General features: G+C 42.2%; 1 protein-coding gene across 1 annotated transcript in view; it reads right to left on the reverse strand.

Annotated features, from left to right (window-relative positions):
* The window catches only part of SPAG16 (sperm associated antigen 16), a 1,286,809-nt gene that overhangs the window by 1,107,876 nt on the left and 159,323 nt on the right, over positions 1–19,610 (reverse strand). Inside the window, exons 7-8 of the mRNA XM_029606125.1 lie at positions 13,557–13,674; positions 3,614–3,683 (exon numbers count right to left, since the gene is read on the reverse strand). Coding sequence (XP_029461985.1) covers positions 3,614–3,683; positions 13,557–13,674 — 188 coding nt within the window. The remainder of the gene's footprint in view (positions 1–3,613; positions 3,684–13,556; positions 13,675–19,610) is intronic.

A 19,610-nucleotide genomic window follows, 5' to 3' on the forward strand; every position in this document is an offset into this window, starting at 1 on the left:
GTTTAAAAATGTATTTGGCACCCTTTTTAGGCCGAGGGTAGATAATTGAGAGGTCCAGGATATCTCCTATCATATGAGGGTCTTACACTATTATCCGGCTTGCTGACACCCTATAATTTGATTAAAATGCAACAGGTTGCTAATATGCCTTCCAGTCATCTGAGTGTGGTATAAACTGTCACCTGTTTACTTTGTGGCTATTCTTGTGTATTATTGCTCTGGAAGTATTTAGTTGGTACCAAATAACACCACCCATATGTATGATGGTTGATTCTTATATCATCATAGAATTTAAAGTATGCTTTTAAAGTATTTAAAGTAGGTTTTTAGATGCATCTAATAAGCTAGGCAGAGTGTTCAACAAGCTAGGTAGAGAGTGCATTGTACAAATCCACTCCTCTTGTACCTTTCATCAATTGAAATGACAGAAAATCTTTAGTGTTGTGTACTTTCCTGTTCGTACTTCCTACTGAATATGTAAACCCGCCCCCCCCCCCAAAGCTATCCCACCCAAACCCCAAGCCAAGTTAAAAGTGCCCCCTTTCACAGTGATATAAATAGATAGTGACATTGATACCCATGTAAAGGTGCTCGCACGCTTGCTCTCTCTCTCTCGCCTGCTGTGCATTACTCTATCGTATTTGATGTTAGGAGTTGTTCCTTTCCATTCACTCTGCCCAAACTCCTCCCACTTGCATACCAAATGTCACACTTTCATACGCGAATTGCACTATTTACCGTGTGTATTTATTTATTTATTTATTTATTTATTTAAAGAATTTATATATATTTATTTATTATTTATTAAGGCCCTAATGTGAAATGATAAATGACCCTGTAAGTTAGCTGGATAAGTAGCTCCTCCCCAGAACGCCCATATCCCACCCACCATTTATCCGGGTAAGTACTTATCCGGCTAAGTGGCAGCCTCTAAATAGGACTGGAAATTCATCTGCTGCCACTTAGCCAGATAAGCCCCTATTTGTCTGGCTCTGAATTTCAGTCTCAGAGAAGCTAACTCCAAGGGGAGGCAGGCGAGTTTTATGAGGAATGACACCCTGCTCTCCTCAAAGGTCACCTTTCCTATGGAGGAGAGAAGTCTGAGGGGAGACCTGTTGATTTCTCTCCGTCAGAGATATTTCCAGCTATATAACCATATGACCAGAGTCCAAGCCCTAATAGTGTGCCAGGGACACTAAAGTAGAAAAATCAAAGAACTTTATGTCCATGAAAAGTCGATGCTCCCCAGTGCACCGATGTCACTGCACTGTGTGGGCACTGAAAAAACATAAAATAAAATTTAAAAACTAACAGGGGGCGTGTTGGGGGCGGGGCCGATTGATGCGGCATTTTGGGGGCGGGGTGCGGCATTTCGGGGGCGGGCCCAGGGGCGTGGTTTCGGCCCGGGGTGGTCCGGGAGCGTGGCCGCGCCCTCCGGAACCGCCCCCGGGTCGCGTCTCGGCGCGCCAGCGGCCCACTGGCACGCGTGGATTTACTTCTCCCTCTGGGAGCCATAAATCCGTGGACAAAGGTAGGGGGGGTTTAAATAGGGCCGGGGAGGTGGGTTAGGTAGAGGAAGGGAGGGGAAGGTGAGGGGAGGGCGAAAGAGAGTTCCCTCCGAGGCCGCTCCGATTTCGGAGCGGCCTCGGAGGGAACGGAGGCAGGGAGGGGAAGGTAGAGGAAGGGAGGGGAAGGTGAGTGGAGGGCGAAAGAGAGTTCCCTCCGAGGCCTCCGATTTCGGAGCGGCCTCGGAGGGAACGGAGGCAGGCTGCGCAGCTCGGCGCGCGCCGGCTGCCCAAAATCGGCAGCCTTGCGCGCGCCGATCCTGGATTTTAGAAGATACGCGCAGCTACGCGCGTATCTACTAAAATCCAGCGTACTTTTGTTTGCGACTGGTGCGCCAACAAAAGTACGCGAACGCGCATTTTTTAAAAATCTACCCCCCTATGTTTATCATGTACAGAACATTATTAAAAAGCACTGGAATGTTCTAGGTTTGCATCAGATTTTCAAAGATAATCCACGGTTTGCGTTAAAAAGAGGGAGAAGTATCAGGGACAGTATAGTACATTCAAATTTTTCGATGAAGTAACTATGAACGTAACAGACATTAAAAAGGGACATTAGCCATGTAATAAAGTTTCGGTTTGCGATCAGTCCTTTAGTGGTCATGTTTTACCATTCTTTAAAGGGGGTACATTTAAATTAAGAGGACATACTGACTGTTCTGCGACGGACGTTATTTATGGGATTTGGTGCCCCTGTCCATTACTCTACATTGGTACGGCCAAATGTTGTTTAAGAACAAGGATGATTGAGCATACTTGAGACAGCAGATTGAAGCGCCTTTGGTTCAACATTGCTTGGCAAAAGGGCATGAGTTCACAGACCTAAGGTTTGCAGTTATTGAACAACCAAAGCTGTCGATATGGGGTGGGGATTTTCATAATTTCCTTTTACAGAAAGAACAAAAGTGGATATAATTTTTCAAGACGGTCACCCCGGGGGGTTTAAATAAGGAGATCGATTGGTCTGTTTTTTGAATAAAGCTATTTGCTGAGGGTTGTTGAGTTCTTTCTAAAGTGATTGACAGGCTACACTTCCGGGGTGGGGAGTGGATAAAAATAGCTTTGGAGGAAGTGAAGGTGTTAGTTTGAACGCTGTGGTGCTATTATTGCTGTGAAAGGAAATGACGGATAAATTAAGAAAACAAAAAAGAAAATAGAAGTATTCTCCTTAAAGAATCAAGGTCAAAAGAGTGAGTATTTGTACTGGATTGTGTACTACTATGTGGGATGTGTTGTGTAGTGGGTTTGAGTTAAGTGAGAATGTTTTTAAATGTTGTGTTTATTTTAGGATTATCACATGAACAACAGAGGCGTCTTAAGGATTTGTTACTACGAGGTGTCCCCTGATGAAGGCTGGTGACAGCCGAAACATGGTCCATGTTGGGGCGGTGTTTAGAAAGCTACAGTGGGAGCTAAGAAATTTTATTCTGTACAATTAGTAATAAAATATATAAAAATTTCTTTGGGTATAGGGTAATTGGGTCTCTTAAATTAATACAATTAATTTGGGGGGTGAGTTGTGAGATATAACGTCAAATGATTACAGTAAAGTGCTGAATAAACGGCTGATACTGTTTGTGGCCCATTGTGTGGCAAGAGACAGTCGATTAAAATATCTGCACTAAGTTCTGATGACTTTTTTCTCTTGGTTTAAATAAAATACAAGGATAGTTTGATAATAAATGAATTGTTTCCTCTCTTTGGTTGTATATCGTTATTATCGAGGGGATTGAGGCTTCTGTGTGGTGATTACATATCGGTATTTTGGAGACAATTAACACTTGCACTTCCTCTATGATGGAGTACAATCACATTTATTTGTGACAACACAATACCCAATAGTTGATGGAGAAAAAAAGTAAAGAAAGATAAAAAAGATGAGTATAGGGAAATCAAATATTTTAAACAAATTCATATGTTTGTAAGAAGGGATTTAAACTAGGGAATTTGCAGCCTCATATTTCGTATAACTATGCAATATACAGTATATGAGAGAACACTACTACCCTAAATAGCTTAAAATAAGTTTTGAGGAATTGTTTTACCTATAGTTTCAGGGACCTTAATGCCACGTCCAGATTCTAAACTTCGTAAAGTAGCTTGAAGACCAGTTATCTAAAGTTGTAAAAAAAGACAAAGGTAAAAAGCATTTCTACGATTCTGCAATTATTACTAAATACTGTTTTACACTGATATTCCATAAAAACTTAGCCCCTAAATTAAGCACCGAAAACTAATGCTCCTAAATGTAGGTCTGCTATTCATCAACTTAATTATAGACTCCTAAATTAGACACCTAGAGGCCAATATTCAGTAGGCTGTTTAGTGGAGAAGTTATCCAGCTAACATTAGCTGGATAACGTGTCCTGTATATTCAGCAAGATAAATGTCCTGCTAAATATACTTGCTTATAGTTATCCGGCTATTTGTACATGGCTAACTTAAAAACGTAACCGGCTATCTATTAATATAGCTTTTAGGTTTTTAAGTTATCTGGCCTTGTGTGGCTTGATATCTTGCTACTTATCCAGATACTGTATCTTCAAAAGATATCTGGGTAAGTAGTGCTTTGAAATTTAAAAAAAAGAAAAGAAAAGGGGTCTATGTCCTGATTTCCTCCTCTTCTCCACCAAATTGTACAGATTCTCTATTGGGACTTGCACACATCCCCTCCTACGTGCCAAAAATGCCCAAGGATCTGCTGCTGGCTCTTCCCTCGGATTATAATGTATTGATATCGCCAGGCGCTCTCACTCCCCCCAAAATCTAAATCTGTTCCCTATTGCACCCCACACGCCCAGACCCTTTCTCTAACCCTCAAACCCCCTACCAGGAGCAGAGTATGAACTTACCCACTCCTGGAGAAGTGCAGCACAGTTTCTGCCATAAACTGCACTAGAAGTGTAAGCTACACAGTTTATGCTTACAGCACTAGAAGTAAATATCCTTCCAGTGCTGTAAGTGTAAACTGTGTGTAGTTTATGTTTACAGAGCAGCTTATGGCAGAAGCAGTGCTGGACCGCTTCCGGTGGGAATTTTAGGGCTTGGGGGCAGGGTCTGGCACTGTGGCAAGGAACAGATTTACATTGCAGGGATGGAGGGGATGGCCTAGTGGAATCAATATGTTATAATCTGAGGAAGGGGCTTGTGGGGGGAGAGAAGGCTAGCACTGGATCCTGGGACATTTTGGGCATTGGAAATGGGATGTGGAGTGGGGGATGAAATACCCTGTAAAATGTGATTGCTGGGAGGAGAAGGAAATCAAACCATAAGCCCCTTTGGTTTTTTTTTTTAATTTCAAAGCACTACTTACTGGGATATCCTTTGGTGATACCCAGATTAATAGTAAGTTAACCAGGTACACAAGGCTGGATAATTCTGCTGAAGCAGGTCTAAAATTATCTGGCTAACTTAGCGTTTATAGTTTAAAATTAGCTAAGTTAGCCAGATAACTTATCTCCTCCCCAAAACGTTTCCAGAACACTTCTTTTTTTATCCACTTAAATTATAGTTGGATAATGATTTATCCAGCTATAATTTAACCAGACAAGTGGTTGAATATTCCAAATCTTGCCATGTAGATGGATAACTTATCTCCTCCCCAAAACATCCATCTAAATGGCTTTTGAAAATTGACCTCTTAGCAATAGAAATCAGCTATGGGTACCTAACGTCAGTCCTCCCATCTGACCCTTCCCCTGGACCCTAAATTTAGGCTCTCAGAAACAGACATTTTTCATTTTTCCAGATCTAGGTACCTAACTCCTTGAGACATCTAGATTATTTGAATTTCAGACTCAGTAGAAGTAAATAGTTGCATCTTACAGAAAATATTGCTTTTGATAAAGCAACCTAAGATCCACGGTAAAGCTTGCTGTTTTGTTTGCCCATGGGTAGTCTTGGCCACAGACTTAAAGCTGTATTAATCTCAGGTAAAGCTGTGAGACATAACTTGTAGCTAGCATTGTATGATAATTTTTCCATGAAAGAAAATCAAAGTACTATGTAAAATTAATTATTTTCAGCAAATTGAGTTCATGCTAATATGATTTACTATATTATTTATTTGTGTGTACAACTAGTGGACAACCCAATCTGCTCAATTTAAAAGGTTTATTTTATAAAAATGTACAATATAAAGTCAATTTTATTGCATCTTTATTTTCTTAAAATATGAAAATAAAAAAAACGAATCATATTACTATAAATAAGGCTTACTTACTGTACAGCTAAGTTATTTACCTGTAACCAGTTTTTTCTGAGCAGAACAGGATAATCAGTCACATAAGTAGCTGACGTTAGTCAACAGTGCCAATGTACATCTCCCAAAGTCTTCTGGAAAAGCAAGTTTGCTTACCGTAAACGGTGTTTCCGTAGATAGCAGGATGAACTAGCCATGCTGTCATGGGATCTGTCAATCAGGTCCGGGAGGCGGAGCTTGTCAAAGCAGAGATCAGAGCTTTGTTCCCTGCGGCTGCAAGTGTGTTCCCGCGCAGGAGAGTAATGGAATCTCCTCAGTCTGTGATTAAGCTGTATTGTAGTCGAAGACTTGGTGACTGCCAGGGAGGAGGGTGGGTCAGCATGGCTAATTCATCCTGCTATCTACGGAAACACCATTTACGGTAAGCAAACTTGCTTTTTCCCATCGATAGCAGGGCTGAATTAGCCATGCTGTCATGGGAGTCCCAAGCTCCCGATCACGTTGTTTCTGATATGTATGTTTGTACGTGATCATTAACAATGTGGCAGTCACCGTGGACAGGAGGATAGAGATTGCAGTATTGCTTACCCTATCTTCACATCAGTGGCTGCTTGTTGATCAAGACAGTAATGAGATGTGAAGGTATGCAGCGATGACCATGTAGCTGCCTTACAAATGTCTATGGGTTGCACATTCTTTAGGTGTGCCAATGAGGCTGCTACTGCTCTGACTTGGTGAGCTTTAGGCTTTGAATATAGTGTAAATTCTGTTTATCGTAACAAAATTTGATGCACTGTGCTATCCAGCTGGAGATGGTGCGTTTAGCCACTGGTAATCCAGGTGCATTTGGGTCAAAGGAGACAAACAGTTGACAAACATGGGAGTCCGAGTTTGTCTTTTCTTTGTAGTATGCTAAAGCTCTTTTGCAATCTAGTGTGTGCAGTAGTTTTTCCCTATCATTTGCATGAGGTTTAGGGAAAAAGGTGGGTAATTCCATGGTCTGATTGAGATGGAATTGAGAAACCACTTTTGGTAGGAAGGATGGGTGAGTTCGGAGAACCACCTTTTGGTGATGAAATTGCAAATATGGAGAATAATGGACCAAGGCCTATAATTCACTAACTCTTTGTGCCGATGTTACTGCAACCAGGAATACAACTTTCCATGTGAGGTATTTAATATGTGCCGAGTCCATGGGTTCAAAGGGGAAAAGCATGAGTTGTTCCAGAACTATGTTGAGGTTCCATGGAACTGGAGGCCTAGAGATTGGAGGACGAAGGTGAGTTAGCCCCTTAATGAAACGAGATAGTAAGGGGTGATTGGATATAGGAATATTGTTAACTGGTCTATGATATGCCCCTATGGCACTGAGATGAACTCTGATGGATGATGTTGCTAAACCAGCTGCGTATAGTGTATGAAGATAGTCTATAAGTAGGCTCAGGTGAGCAGTCCAACAGTGGTACACCTTTGGAAATGCATCAGGTAGAGTAGCGTTTCCATTTATAGCTATAATTTTTCCTCATTGAGAGTTTCCTGGATTCTAACAAGATGAATTGTGCCGAAGTGGAAACTCCCTGTTTTGTTAGAAGGAGCCTCTCAATCTCCATGCTGTCAAGTGGAGAGATGAGTGTAATGGGTGTAGAAGTGTCCCTTGATCTTGGCAGAGAAGATCTTGGCGATTCGGTAACCGAATTGGATCCATGATGGATAGTCGGAGAAGGAAACTGTACCATGGTTGCCTCGGCCAGGCCGGGGCGATGAGTAACAGTTGAGCTTTATCTGCTATACACTTTTGAATTGTCCTCATTATGAGTGGTATGGGAGGAAAGGCGTGCAGGAGGCCTGTCGTCCACGGGATGAGGAAGGCATCTTGAGCGATCCTGAATTGGCTTGGTCTTATCGAGCAGAATTTGGGAACTTGAGCATTGATCTCCTTTGCAAAGAGATCTATCGAAGGTGTCCCCCAGTGCATGAATATGTCTTGGGCTATTTCTGTATTGAGTGCCCATTCATGAGGATGAAATATGCGTCTTAGCCTGTCCGCTCTCGTGTTTGCAACTCCTGGTAGGTAAGTTGCTTGGACATGTATGCAGTTTCTGTGAGTATGTTCGAAGATTGTCAGGGTCTCCTTGCAAAGGGACCATGAACCGGACCCTGCTTGTTTGTTGATGTAAAACATCGCCACTTGATTGTCCTTTCAGGTGGTCTTGGAACACTTGTAATGCATTCCAAATCACTCTGAGTTCCAATAAATTTATTTGCAAGTTTTGTTCCGAGATTGTCCATAACCCTTGTGTTTCGTAAATCTTGAGATGTGCACCCCAGCCCTTGCGAGACGCATCTGTGGTTAATACTGCATTGTGAGGAGGGGAACTGAACAATGCTCCCTTGGATAGGGTGGAGTCTAAAAGCCTCCATGTTATATCTTTTCTCATTTCGGCGGTCAACAATATCTTCTGTGTCAATGGTTGCGAGTGCTGTTTCCATTGACATTTCAAGCCCCATTGCAGGCGTCTCATGTGTAGCCTGGTGTTGGGAACCATGAAAATCACTGCTGGCATGTGGCCCAGGACTACTAAAACCTGTCTTGCTGAAGGTCTCTGAGGTATGTAAAAGGTATGTAAAAGAGGACGGAATTGTGATATTCTGTCGCTTGGCAGGTATGCCCTGTTGCACGTAGTGTCCAGGCATGCTCCTATGAACTGTAACTATTGTGTTGGTTGTAGGTGTGATTTCTGAAAATTGATCACCAATCCTAGTCCTTGCAAGCATTGTATCACCCGATGGAGGTGATTGAGTAAGATGTTTGGAGTTGGGGTGATTATGAGCCAATTGTCCAGATATGTAAAGATGGTTATACCTTGTTGTCTGAGATGAGCCACCACCACTACCATGCATTTGGTGAAAACCCTGGGTGCAGCCGATAGTCCAAAGGGAAGAACTTTGTACTGGTAGTATTGATGTCCGTAGCAAAAGCATAGGTAACGCCACGAGGATGGATGGATTGGAATGTGTGTGAAGCATCCTTCAGGTCGATGGAACACATCCAATCGTTGGTTTGAATCAGAGGAAGGATTGATTTCAAGGATACCATTTTGAATTTCTCTTTGGTGAGAAATTTGTTCAATTCCCTTAGGTCTAGGATGGGGCGAAGGCCACCCGACATCTTGGGTATGAGGAAGTATGGGGAATAAAATCCTACTGATTGGGTCCCCGGGTAAATTTGTCGAATTGCTTGTTGTTTATGAAGCAAAGCAATTTCCTCCCCCAATTGTGGTTGGAAGTTGTGAATTTTGAGAATGGAAAGATGAGGTAATATGGATTTTGTGACAAATTGGAGTTAGTAGCCGTGACGTACTATCTCCAAAACCCATTGATCGGATGTTATTCTCTCCCAGGCTGCCAGGCAGGAGTGAATCCTGCCGGGTGGTGCTTGATATTGTGGTGATGGCTGGCTAACTAAAAAGATGAAGTCGCTTTTACTGCAGTAGCCGGCTGTTGTGCCTGCTGTCTCTGGTTAGGTGGTTTCCCTCTACGTTGGCTTGAGGTATTCTGTTGTGGAGCAGGATGCTGGTAAGCAGGGTAAGGTTGTGTACAAAAGGACTGGTAATATCTGTAGGGTCTCCTGGCATATGACTGCCGACGAGTGGATCCCATATAACGACGTGTGTTCGAATAGTGAGGATGTGATGTTAATGATTGTACTGCTAGAGCTTCTTCCTTCAGTTTACCTACTGAGTCCTGAAATCGTTCTCCGAACAGGTTATCTCCTGTACATGGGAGGTTTGTTAGCTTCTCGTGCAAATCTTCACATATCGAACTTGAGCGTAACCATGCTAGTCTGCGGGCTGCAATGGCTGCTGCAGATGCCCTAGACGATGTTTCATATGCTTCATAGATTGACCTCAAAAGGTGTCGAGAATACTCTTCCATGTCATGAAGAGGCGGAGGTATCTGATCCGCAGTCAAGGAAAGCATACCTTTTATATCTTGTATGCCCTCATATAGGTATTGTACCATGTAGAACTGATGGTGCATAATTCGGGCATTCAACATTGAGTTATGGTATATTTTCCTGCCAAACTCATCTAAATATTTGTTGTCTTTCCCTGGTGGGTATGAGGAATGTGACTTTGTTTTCTTAAATCTTTGCATCGCCGACTCTACTACAATTGAAGCGTGAGGTAATTGTGGTATAGAGTACGGTGATGTTTTCCTCATATGAAATTTTATGTCTGTCTTCCTGGAAACTGCTGAGATTGCATAAGGTGTTTCCCAGGATTTCTGTAAGACTGAATGCAGGAGTTCTTGTGGTGGAAGAGATGTTGGTTCTCCTGCAGTATTGAAAATCTTTAGGAGGCCAAGAGTTTCTGATCTAGGGTCTGTTTCTTTTTTAACCTCTAGATGCAGTTGTGAAGCTATTTTTTCCAGAAATTTTGGATATGTAAGGTCTTCTGGAGGGGAATACAGTTCCTGAGGTTGTTCCTGCGGATCCGATGGGAATCCCGTAGATGATGACGGGGATGTTTGCGGTGAAGGAGAATCAAAAGAGATATCCTGTTTATAATTTGGTGAGGCTGGTCGGTTTGCTATGGGAGATGTTGGAGGGTCTACCAACTGCTCTCTATTAGTCTGTGTTTTATGTTCCGGAGAACTGCCAGAAGCAAGATTAGTCATTTTGAATGATGACTGCAGAGATTCATAAAATCCTGCTAAGGATTGGGACAATTGATAAAATGCCTCTTTTGTATGAGGGGGCATTATTGTACGACCATCTGGTTGCATTGGAGTGTTGTGAGGTAAAGTATTGGATACTTTATGGTCTTTCTGTTTTTTGTCGCATATCATGTCCATCGAATCCTCTGAAGCTATAAAAGCGTTAGAACAAGCAATTTGTATTACCTCTGTATGGGAGAAGGTATTTGAAGCTGGTATGTGAGATGATTTAGAAGTCGGAGGGCTTACTTCCCATGTTGCACTCCTCTTTGCTGACCTTTTGTGGTGGTAGTGATGTGAGTGCTTATGATAATAGTGTGACGACAAGTGTTGTCGGCGCCATGCGCGCATATGTGGTCAGTGCAGTGCGTGCAGATTTTCCCTTCATCGCGCTCACAGGTGTCTTGGGTGCCATGCGCGCTGGTCTTCGGCGCCGAAGACCAGCGCGCATGGCACCCAAGACAGGCTGAAGCGGAGTCGGAAGCAAACCGGAGTCAGAAGCAGGAAATGTGGAGATCACCAGGAACGCAACTAAGAACAACTATGGAGTTGTGAACCTCGTTGCAAGGCGATGAGAGAGAGTTTGAGCGCCGGTTATATCGGGGCTTGGGCGTGACGTCAGCAGCACGGGCGGGGCCAGGCTTCCGGGAGTTGAGCGCTCAAGATGGGATTCCTCACGCATGCGCGAGACTGACGAGAAGCAGGCACGTAATGGCAGCCGCCACGTGGAGTGAGAGAAGCCCCTGGCTTCCAGAGCAGGCCCCTGGCTTCCAGAGAGAAGCCCTGGCTTCCAGAGCGGGCGGAATGCAGTGATTCCTGAAGCGGAGGTAGGCGGGTTTGAGCCCTTAGCAGAGGGAAGCGGTAGAGACCGCAACAGTACCCCCCCCCCTTTACGGCCCCTCTTGAGAGGACCGGGTTTCTCCGGGTGGTCACGATGGAACTGCTGCAACAAGGACTTGTCCAGGATGTTGCGGCTGGGTTCCCAGGTGTTGTACTCATCGCCGCAACCTTCCCATGCGAGTAGATATTCCCACCTGCAGTTGTAGAAGCGAACGTCCAGGACCTCGCGTACCTGGTAAGTGGGATCATCGTCGATGGTAGTAGAAGAAGGATCCGGAGGTTGTGGAGGTTCCGGAGGTACCGGATGTTGGGGAGGTACCCGTAATGGAGAAGGTTTTCATGGGTAATGATTCAGATGGACTGAATCAAATCACGGTGAACCTAGAAGATGTGGTAGGCCTGATTGACAAACTGAAGAGTAGTAAATCACCTGGACTGGATGGTATACACCCCAGAGTTCTGAAGGAACTAAAAAATGAAATTTCAGACCTATTAGTAAAAATTTGTAACTTATCATTAAAATCATCCATTGTACCTGAAGACTGGAGGATAGCAAATGTAACCCCAATATTTAAAAAGGGCTCCAGGGGCGATCCGGGAAACTACAGACCAGTTAGCCTGACTTCAGTGCCAGGAAAAATAGTGGAAAGTGTTCTAAACATCAAAATCACAGAACATATAGAAAGACATGGTTAATGGAACAAAGTCAGCATGGCTTTACCCAGGGCAAGTTTTGCCTCACAAATCTGCTTCACTTTTTTGAAGGAGTTAATAAACATGTGGATAAAGGTGAACCGGTAGATATAGTATACTTGGATTTTCAGAAGGTGTTTGACAAAGTTCCTCATGAGAGGCTTCTAGGAAAAGTAAAAAAAGTCATGGGATAGGTGGCGATGTCCTTTCGTGGATTGCAAACTGGCTAAAAGACAGGAAACAGAGAGTAGGATTAAATGGGCAATTTTTTCAGTGGAAGGGAGTGGACAGTGGAGTGCCTCAGGGATCTGTATTGGGACCCTTACTGTTCAATATATTTATAAATGATCTGGAAAGAAATACGACGAGTGAGATAATTAAATTTGCAGATGACACGAAATTGTTCAGAGTAGTTAAATCACAAGCAGATTGTGATAAATTGCAGGAAGACCTTGTGAGACTGGAAAATTGGGCATCCAAATGGCAGATGAAATTTAATGTGGATAAGTGCAAGGTGATGCATATAGGGAAAAATAACCCATGCTATAATTACACGATGTTGGGTTCCATATTAGGTGCTACAACCCAAGAAAGAGATCTAGGTGTCATAGTGGATAACACATTGAAATCGTCGGTTCAGTGTGCTGCGGCAGTCAAAAAAGCAAACAGAATGTTGGGAATTATTAGAAAAGGAATGATGAATAAAACGGAAAATGTCATAATGCCTCTGTATCGCTCCATGGTGAGACCGCACCTTGAATACTGTGTACAATTCTGGTCACCGCATCTCAAAAAAGATATAATTGCGATGGAGAAGGTACAGAGAAGGGCTACCAAAATGATAAGGGGAATGGAACAACTCCCCTATGAGGAAAGACTAAAGAGGTTAGGACTTTTCAGCTTGGAGAAGAGACGACTGAGGGGGGATATGATAGAGGTGTTTAAAATCATGAGAGGTCTAGAACGGGTAGATGTGAATCGGTTATTTACTCTTTCGGATAGTAGAAAGACTAGGGGACACTCCATGAAGTTAGCATGGGGCACATTTAAAACTAATCGGAGAAAGTTCTTTTTTACTCAACGCACAATTAAACTCTGGAATTTGTTGCCAGAGAATGTGGTTCGTGCAGTTAGTATAGCTGTGTTTAAAAAAGGATTGGATAAGTTCTTGGAGGAGAAGTCCATTACCTGCTATTAAGTTCACTTAGAGAATAGCCACTGCCATTAGCAATGGTTACATGGAATAGACTTAGTTTTTGGGTACTTGCCAGGTTCTTATGGCCTGGATTGGCCACTGTTGGAAACAGGATGCTGGGCTCGATGGACCCTTGGTCTGACCCAGTATGGCATTTTCTTATGTTCTTATGTTCTTATGTTAGATGCGTATATAGTAGCATGCCATGGGCATGCTCAGTGAAGCTTAGTTAAAGTTCTAGAAACTTTTCCATGCCAGGCTCCATCGGATTATGTCACCCATAAGTAAGAACTGCCATCCTGTTTGTCCTCAAATAAAATTTTACTGCTCAAGTTTTTACCTGTCCAACTGCTCTGTCTCTCTCCAGGGTGGTCAGCATTTTCTGTCTCAACAAAGTCTCATATTTTTCATGCAGCTGCCTCAGTAATGGTTCATATGATGAGTAGTGTATTTTCAGTCTAGGAATGGCAAAAGCATTAAACTGATTAATAAATAATAACATAACCATTTTTTCATCTATTGAATTTTTTTTCTTTAGAAGCATGAGCTAACTGTAGAAATATCAATGCACTAGTTACCAACCGGTGAAATTTGCCAGAAGATGTATTTACCCTCCCTTGCCTCATTACAACTTCCCTCTCTCCCCAACCTAAACCCATCATCTCAGTTCTGCCCTGGCTCATTAGGCTCTTACAGCTGCTTCCTTCAAACTCTAGGCAGCATGGAAGACAGCCTTCAGATCCTTCCGTGTTGCCTCTTCCTATGCCTCCTTATCTATGCCAGGTTCCACACCTAAATCCAGTTCCAAACCTCTTGGTGTTGCTCATCTGCCTCCGGTCACATGGCTTTGCAAAGAAAACACTGGTTCACTCTCTTTGCAAAGTATGCACATATGATGACCCACATCAGTCCCTTGCATCCAGAGATCCAGAGCCATACTAGCATGGTTCCAAAAGACATATCAACAGGTAATGTAGAAGGATAAAAGTATTATAAATGTCCATACAGTTCAAGTGTTTGTAACAGCTTTATTCAAAGAAATGAGAAGGGTGTCAGCTATAGCCTAAAATTATTGTATACAGGTGAGAGGCCCCCTGTTTCCTAAGAACTGCATTAGGAGGGAACCTAACAACATAATAAAATTCATAAGCAACGTGTCAAAAAAATGGACATAGGACATCAGAAATAATAAACAATAAACAAACAGCATTATAAACACTCCACTGGCTTACCCAGACTTTTAGAAGTACTCTGGACATTCAAAAGTTTGGTAAACTCTGTGTCAAATCTGATAGTAAATAAATAAGAGTCAAGATTTCACCAATAAGTATTTAAAAAATATACTCAGGATATTGAAAACTATCAGATGCAACAGTTTATAAACAAGAATCCTCCAACTGACAGTCTCTCCAAACACAGAAACAAAGGAAAAGATTAAGAAAGCACAAGAATACATGTATAAAGGGATTTGCTAGCATCGGGCTAGTAATATATTGTTTGATGTTGAGAGTAAAAGTAAGAGGCATGTAGCAAGAAACTCCCCAAGTACAATGTGCATAAAACTGCTCAAGATGTAAGGTTGCATAACAAACTACCTATCCATAGTAAACAATGAAGGGGGCCTCAGAAACTATAAAAGTATTAAATAACAGGAGGTAGAGGATGTCCATAAGGTTAAACTCACTATCATTGACAGGCATCCACCGTTCCGCTGACTCGGGCAAAAAGGATTTGCAAGGGAACGATCGGGAATCCCTGTTTGCAAACATGATGTACAGCCTGAAGATGACAGTTTAAGAAATACAAATAAAAAATAAAGATTGAAAAAGCAAAAGTAAGGAATCTGCTGATACAAAGAAGAAATAAAAATTAGTGAAATTCTGCCCATTCAGAGGCTGCTTTCAAAGACTAAATGTAAAAGAGCAATTTATCAAGAAGAAAACTAATTTATGGCAAAAAAAAGGGGAGGGGGCAGGGGAAGGAGGAGGAGGAGGGGAAGGGGAAAGGGAAGAGAAAGGAGCAAGGGAACAGGGAAAAGGGAAAAGGGAAGGAAAGGGGGAAGGGAGAACTTAAAGTCAGATTGCAGCTCGTGACAAAACACAAAAGGTCATGTAGAACAAAGTTATAGCAAACAGTATGTTATGCCAGAAGTACATTAAAAAAATGTATATTAAAAAATGCTGACCATTCCATACTGATATTTAGACTTTGTGGGCAGACAGTGTCAAGCGTATGGACATAAAGTGTCCATACACTTGACATCTTTGCTCTCATTGAATTTATCTCCAAGAGAAGCCTCCACCGCGAGGGGATGGGTAACAGACCTCATTACAAAAAAGTGTTAATTTCAATTGTATGTTGAAAATCTAGCCAATGCTTGAGTACTGGTGCATTGTCTTTACGTAGTTGAAGGCAAGAGCAATCTTCAAATATGCGTGTGCGGATGTTATGTATGGTTTTGCCCACATAAAGAAGTGTACAGGGTTACATGATCAGAGGAAACAAGCAGGTCATGTAGGTTGTGTCCACATTTGAAAACAAATTGTAGGTTTCTGGAATACTGGATGAGGTTGCAAGCAAGTCCAATTTTCTCCACTATACCTTCTAATCTTGATTGCGCCAGGGTTTACTGTAAGTCTACATGGGACCCACCGGATCCTGCAGACTCTTTGATAACATTGTTTGAAAAGCTTGTCATGTTTGATACAATGGTTTGCGAATATATTTTTCAGAACATCACTAAGTCTGATTGTTATACCTTAAGGTCTCTTTTGTCTGAGCTTCCATTATAGTGAAACCTGCTGTCAAGGGGAAAGGCATTGTTCTCATGGATATGGCTAAGTACATATCTGAGATGGAGAGACAACTCTCGGACAGTACCTATTATTTACCATTGTCACACTTTCGCTGTGTCAGCAAATTTCTGATTTAGTTACTGAGAATTTGGATGCTCATCTTATAACATGTGAAGCCCAGTTTCTGATAGAATCACATTATCACAAACGTACCTTTTATATTCTTCCTAAAGTCCATAAATCGTTGATCAACCCCCCAGGGAAACCAACTGTTTCAGGCATAGGCTCTCTTTTAGAAACTTTGTCTTGCTTAGTGGACTATTTTTTTAGATCATTAGTCCCCTTAGCTCGATCCTATGTGCATGACTCTGGGCACTTGATCACATTGATTAATCATTTACCATTATTTACATCATGTATTCTTTTGGTAACCATGGATCTTGAATCCTTGTATATAAATATTCCCCAAAACAAGGGTATGTCCAATGTCCACTCTGCACTTCAAACTTGTAAAAACATTCCGAAATCTCTGATACCCTTTTTGATTACCTTTACTCGCCTAACACAGACCCAAAACTTCTTCTCTTTCAATGGGACCATATACCAACTGATCAAAGATACAGCAGTTGGGGCCACCAAGGCCCCCGACATTGCTTGTCTCTATATCACTGATTTTGAGACCAAAACATTGTATCATTCATTTTTTTGGCCCTTTAAAAATGTATCATCGATATAACGCAAACAAATTTTAATAATCTGGGAGGGCACTGAAATTCAGTTTTACATGTTTCTAGACTGGCTGAACTGTAACCCACAACTACGCTTTTCAGCTTCAATTCACTCCTTTACTGTTTCTTTTCTGGATATTAAGATCTCATTTATAGATGGTCAGTTTTTCACATCTATCTATAGGAAGCCTATGGACAAACACACATTATTAGCATATAAAAGTTGCCATCCACGACACCTTCAAGATAACATTCCCATTGGCCAGTTCATTAATTTACGCCATCTCTGCACTACATGGGATGAGTTTATTAACCAAGTACAGATTATGTTTCAGAACTTTTTGCAACATGGCTACTACCCTAATGAAGCTGTCAAAAGAGCCTTCAAACGAGCACTTTATGTCAATCGTGACTTGCATTTTGTCAAACTACAATGTCCAAAGAGCCTAGAATCTCAATGATTTTTGTCAAATCAACTCCTACCCCTGAGAATGCTGTAACTTGCATTATGCTCTACTCTCCAGTTAGTCGGTACATATGTGCAATTATCCATCACTATTGGTCTTGCTTGCAATCACATCAAGTGTTCCAGAAACACCTACAATTTGCTTTCAAACGTGGACACAACGTACGTGACCTGTTTGTTTCCTCTGATCTTGTAACCTGACTCTCTATTGTTCCTACCCCCTGTGGGCATACTCCTTGTGGCCACTGTAAAGCCTGCTCTCATTCTTTGAATTAACTGAATTTAAACATCCTGTGTCCAATCAACTTTATACTTTTCATTTTAGCTCCACTTGTTCCACATCTGGAGTTGTTTACATCTTTTTTTGTCCCTATGCACTTCTTTATGTGGGCAAAACCATACATAACATTCACACACACATATCTGGACAATGCTCCTGCCTTCAATTACGTAAAGACAATGCACCATTAGTCAAGCATTGGCTAGATTTTCAACATATAATTGTTACCTGTCCCCCATGGTGGAGACTTCTCTCGGAGATTAATTCAACAGCAGCAAAGATGGATCCATACACTTGACACTGTCTCTCCACAAGGTCTAAATGTCAGTACTGAGTGGTCAGCATTTTCTTTTTATAACATACATTTTTTTACATACTTCTGGCATAAAATTCTGTTTGTTAAAACTTTCTTATAAATAACCGTTTGTGCCTCATCACTTATGAGCTGCAATCTGACCTTTTCCTCTCTCCCTTCCTCTTTTCCTTCCCCTTTCCCCATTACCTTGCTCTCTTCTCTCCTCTTGCCCCTTTCTTCCACTCCAACCACCGCCCCGTTCTTCCCCCTTCCCCCCCCCCCTTTTTTTTTGCCCTAAGATAGACTCTTCATGATAACTGCTCATTTAATTTTAGTCTTTGAAAGGCAGCCTCTATATATTGGCTGATTGTCACTGTTTTTTATTTCTTCTTTGTACCAGCAGCATCCTTACTTTTGCTTTTTCATCCTTTATTTTAGTTTCTTAAACTGTCATCTTCAGGCTCACATCATATTTGCAGATGTCATGGATTCCCTTCTGACATCAGCATTTGGGCAGCCCTTCCTCTGAATGACAGCTGTTACCAAGTGACTTTTCTCTTTGCATTGTTTTTAGTTTTAACTGCTCTCAGTATGATCGTTCCCTTGCAAATCCTTTTTGCCCGTGTCAGCTGAACAGTGGACGCCAGTCAACAATAGTGAGTTTAACCTTACTGTCATCCTCCATCTCCTGCTGTTTTAAGTACTTTTATAGTTTCTGAGCCCACTGTCATCGTTTACTAATGATAGGTATTTTGTCATGCAACCTTACATCTTGACCAGTCTTGTGAACACTGTACTTAGGGAGTCTCTTGCTACATGCCTCTTACTTTTACTTTCACCATCAAACTATTGCATTAGCAGCCCGATGCCAGGAAATCCTAATATAATTTTTTTTGTGCTTTCCTAATCTTTTCCTTTGTCCCTGTGTTTACAGAGACTATCTGTTGGATGATCTTTATTTATAAACTATCCCCTAGATTTATCAGTATGCTATAATTATAGCAGAAACAGCAACTGTGATAAAAAGAGGTGTGGTTAGGATAATCTCCCTGCTCCCACATCGCATAGGTAATTTCTGCGTTGCGAGCAACATTGTCACATCACACACTACGTTATCACGTTGTGCGCTATGTTAGCACGTTCCACGATGCATCAGCGCTTCTTGCATCATTAGCCGCAGGGCATGCTATTAGCTACGTCTCGCATTGTTTTATGCACCTTGCACAATATTTTGGTTAGATATATACACACTTCCTGTAGCTGCCTCTTTGAGGGTGTGTCAGAAGCAGGAAAGAGGAGGTTAGGAGTTTTTGGAAATAGTTGGAGCTTTTCATAGGATTACTGAGTGAGTTGTCCTGTTTTGTGTTATAATCTGTTTCCCTTTTCCTTGGTCTCCGTTGTCATTTTGTGTGTGTGAAAGTTTTTGTTTGTTTGCCACATTTGTCTGTTGGTCTTTTTGTGTGGAGGAGTGAAGAGGTATGTGGAGAGGATGGAGGAGGTGTTTGGATGAGGAATGTGGAGGAGGAGTGTAGAGGAGTGGTAGTTGTGAAGAGGATGGAGCGTGAGAGGTGTAGAGAGAGAGGAAAGGCATGAGGAGAGGAGGGAGGAAAGGAGGAGAGAGGATGAGGGCAGGAATCCTAAGGGAAGGAGGAATAAGAGTAGGAATAGGGACAGGGACAGGAGTAGAGAGAGGTGGGAGAGAAGGGATAGGAGGAGGTGGGAGGGGGAAGAGGTTAGGTAGGTGAGGATGGAGGGAGGACGGTAGGCTAGGGATAGAGAGAGAGGGCAGAGGGGAATAGAGTTTGCAGGGCAGGGACAGGAGGGGGAAGA

This window comes from Rhinatrema bivittatum, chromosome 6 (assembly GCF_901001135.1).
Source record: "Rhinatrema bivittatum chromosome 6, aRhiBiv1.1, whole genome shotgun sequence".
In the NCBI taxonomy this organism is placed as follows: domain Eukaryota; kingdom Metazoa; phylum Chordata; class Amphibia; order Gymnophiona; family Rhinatrematidae; genus Rhinatrema; species Rhinatrema bivittatum.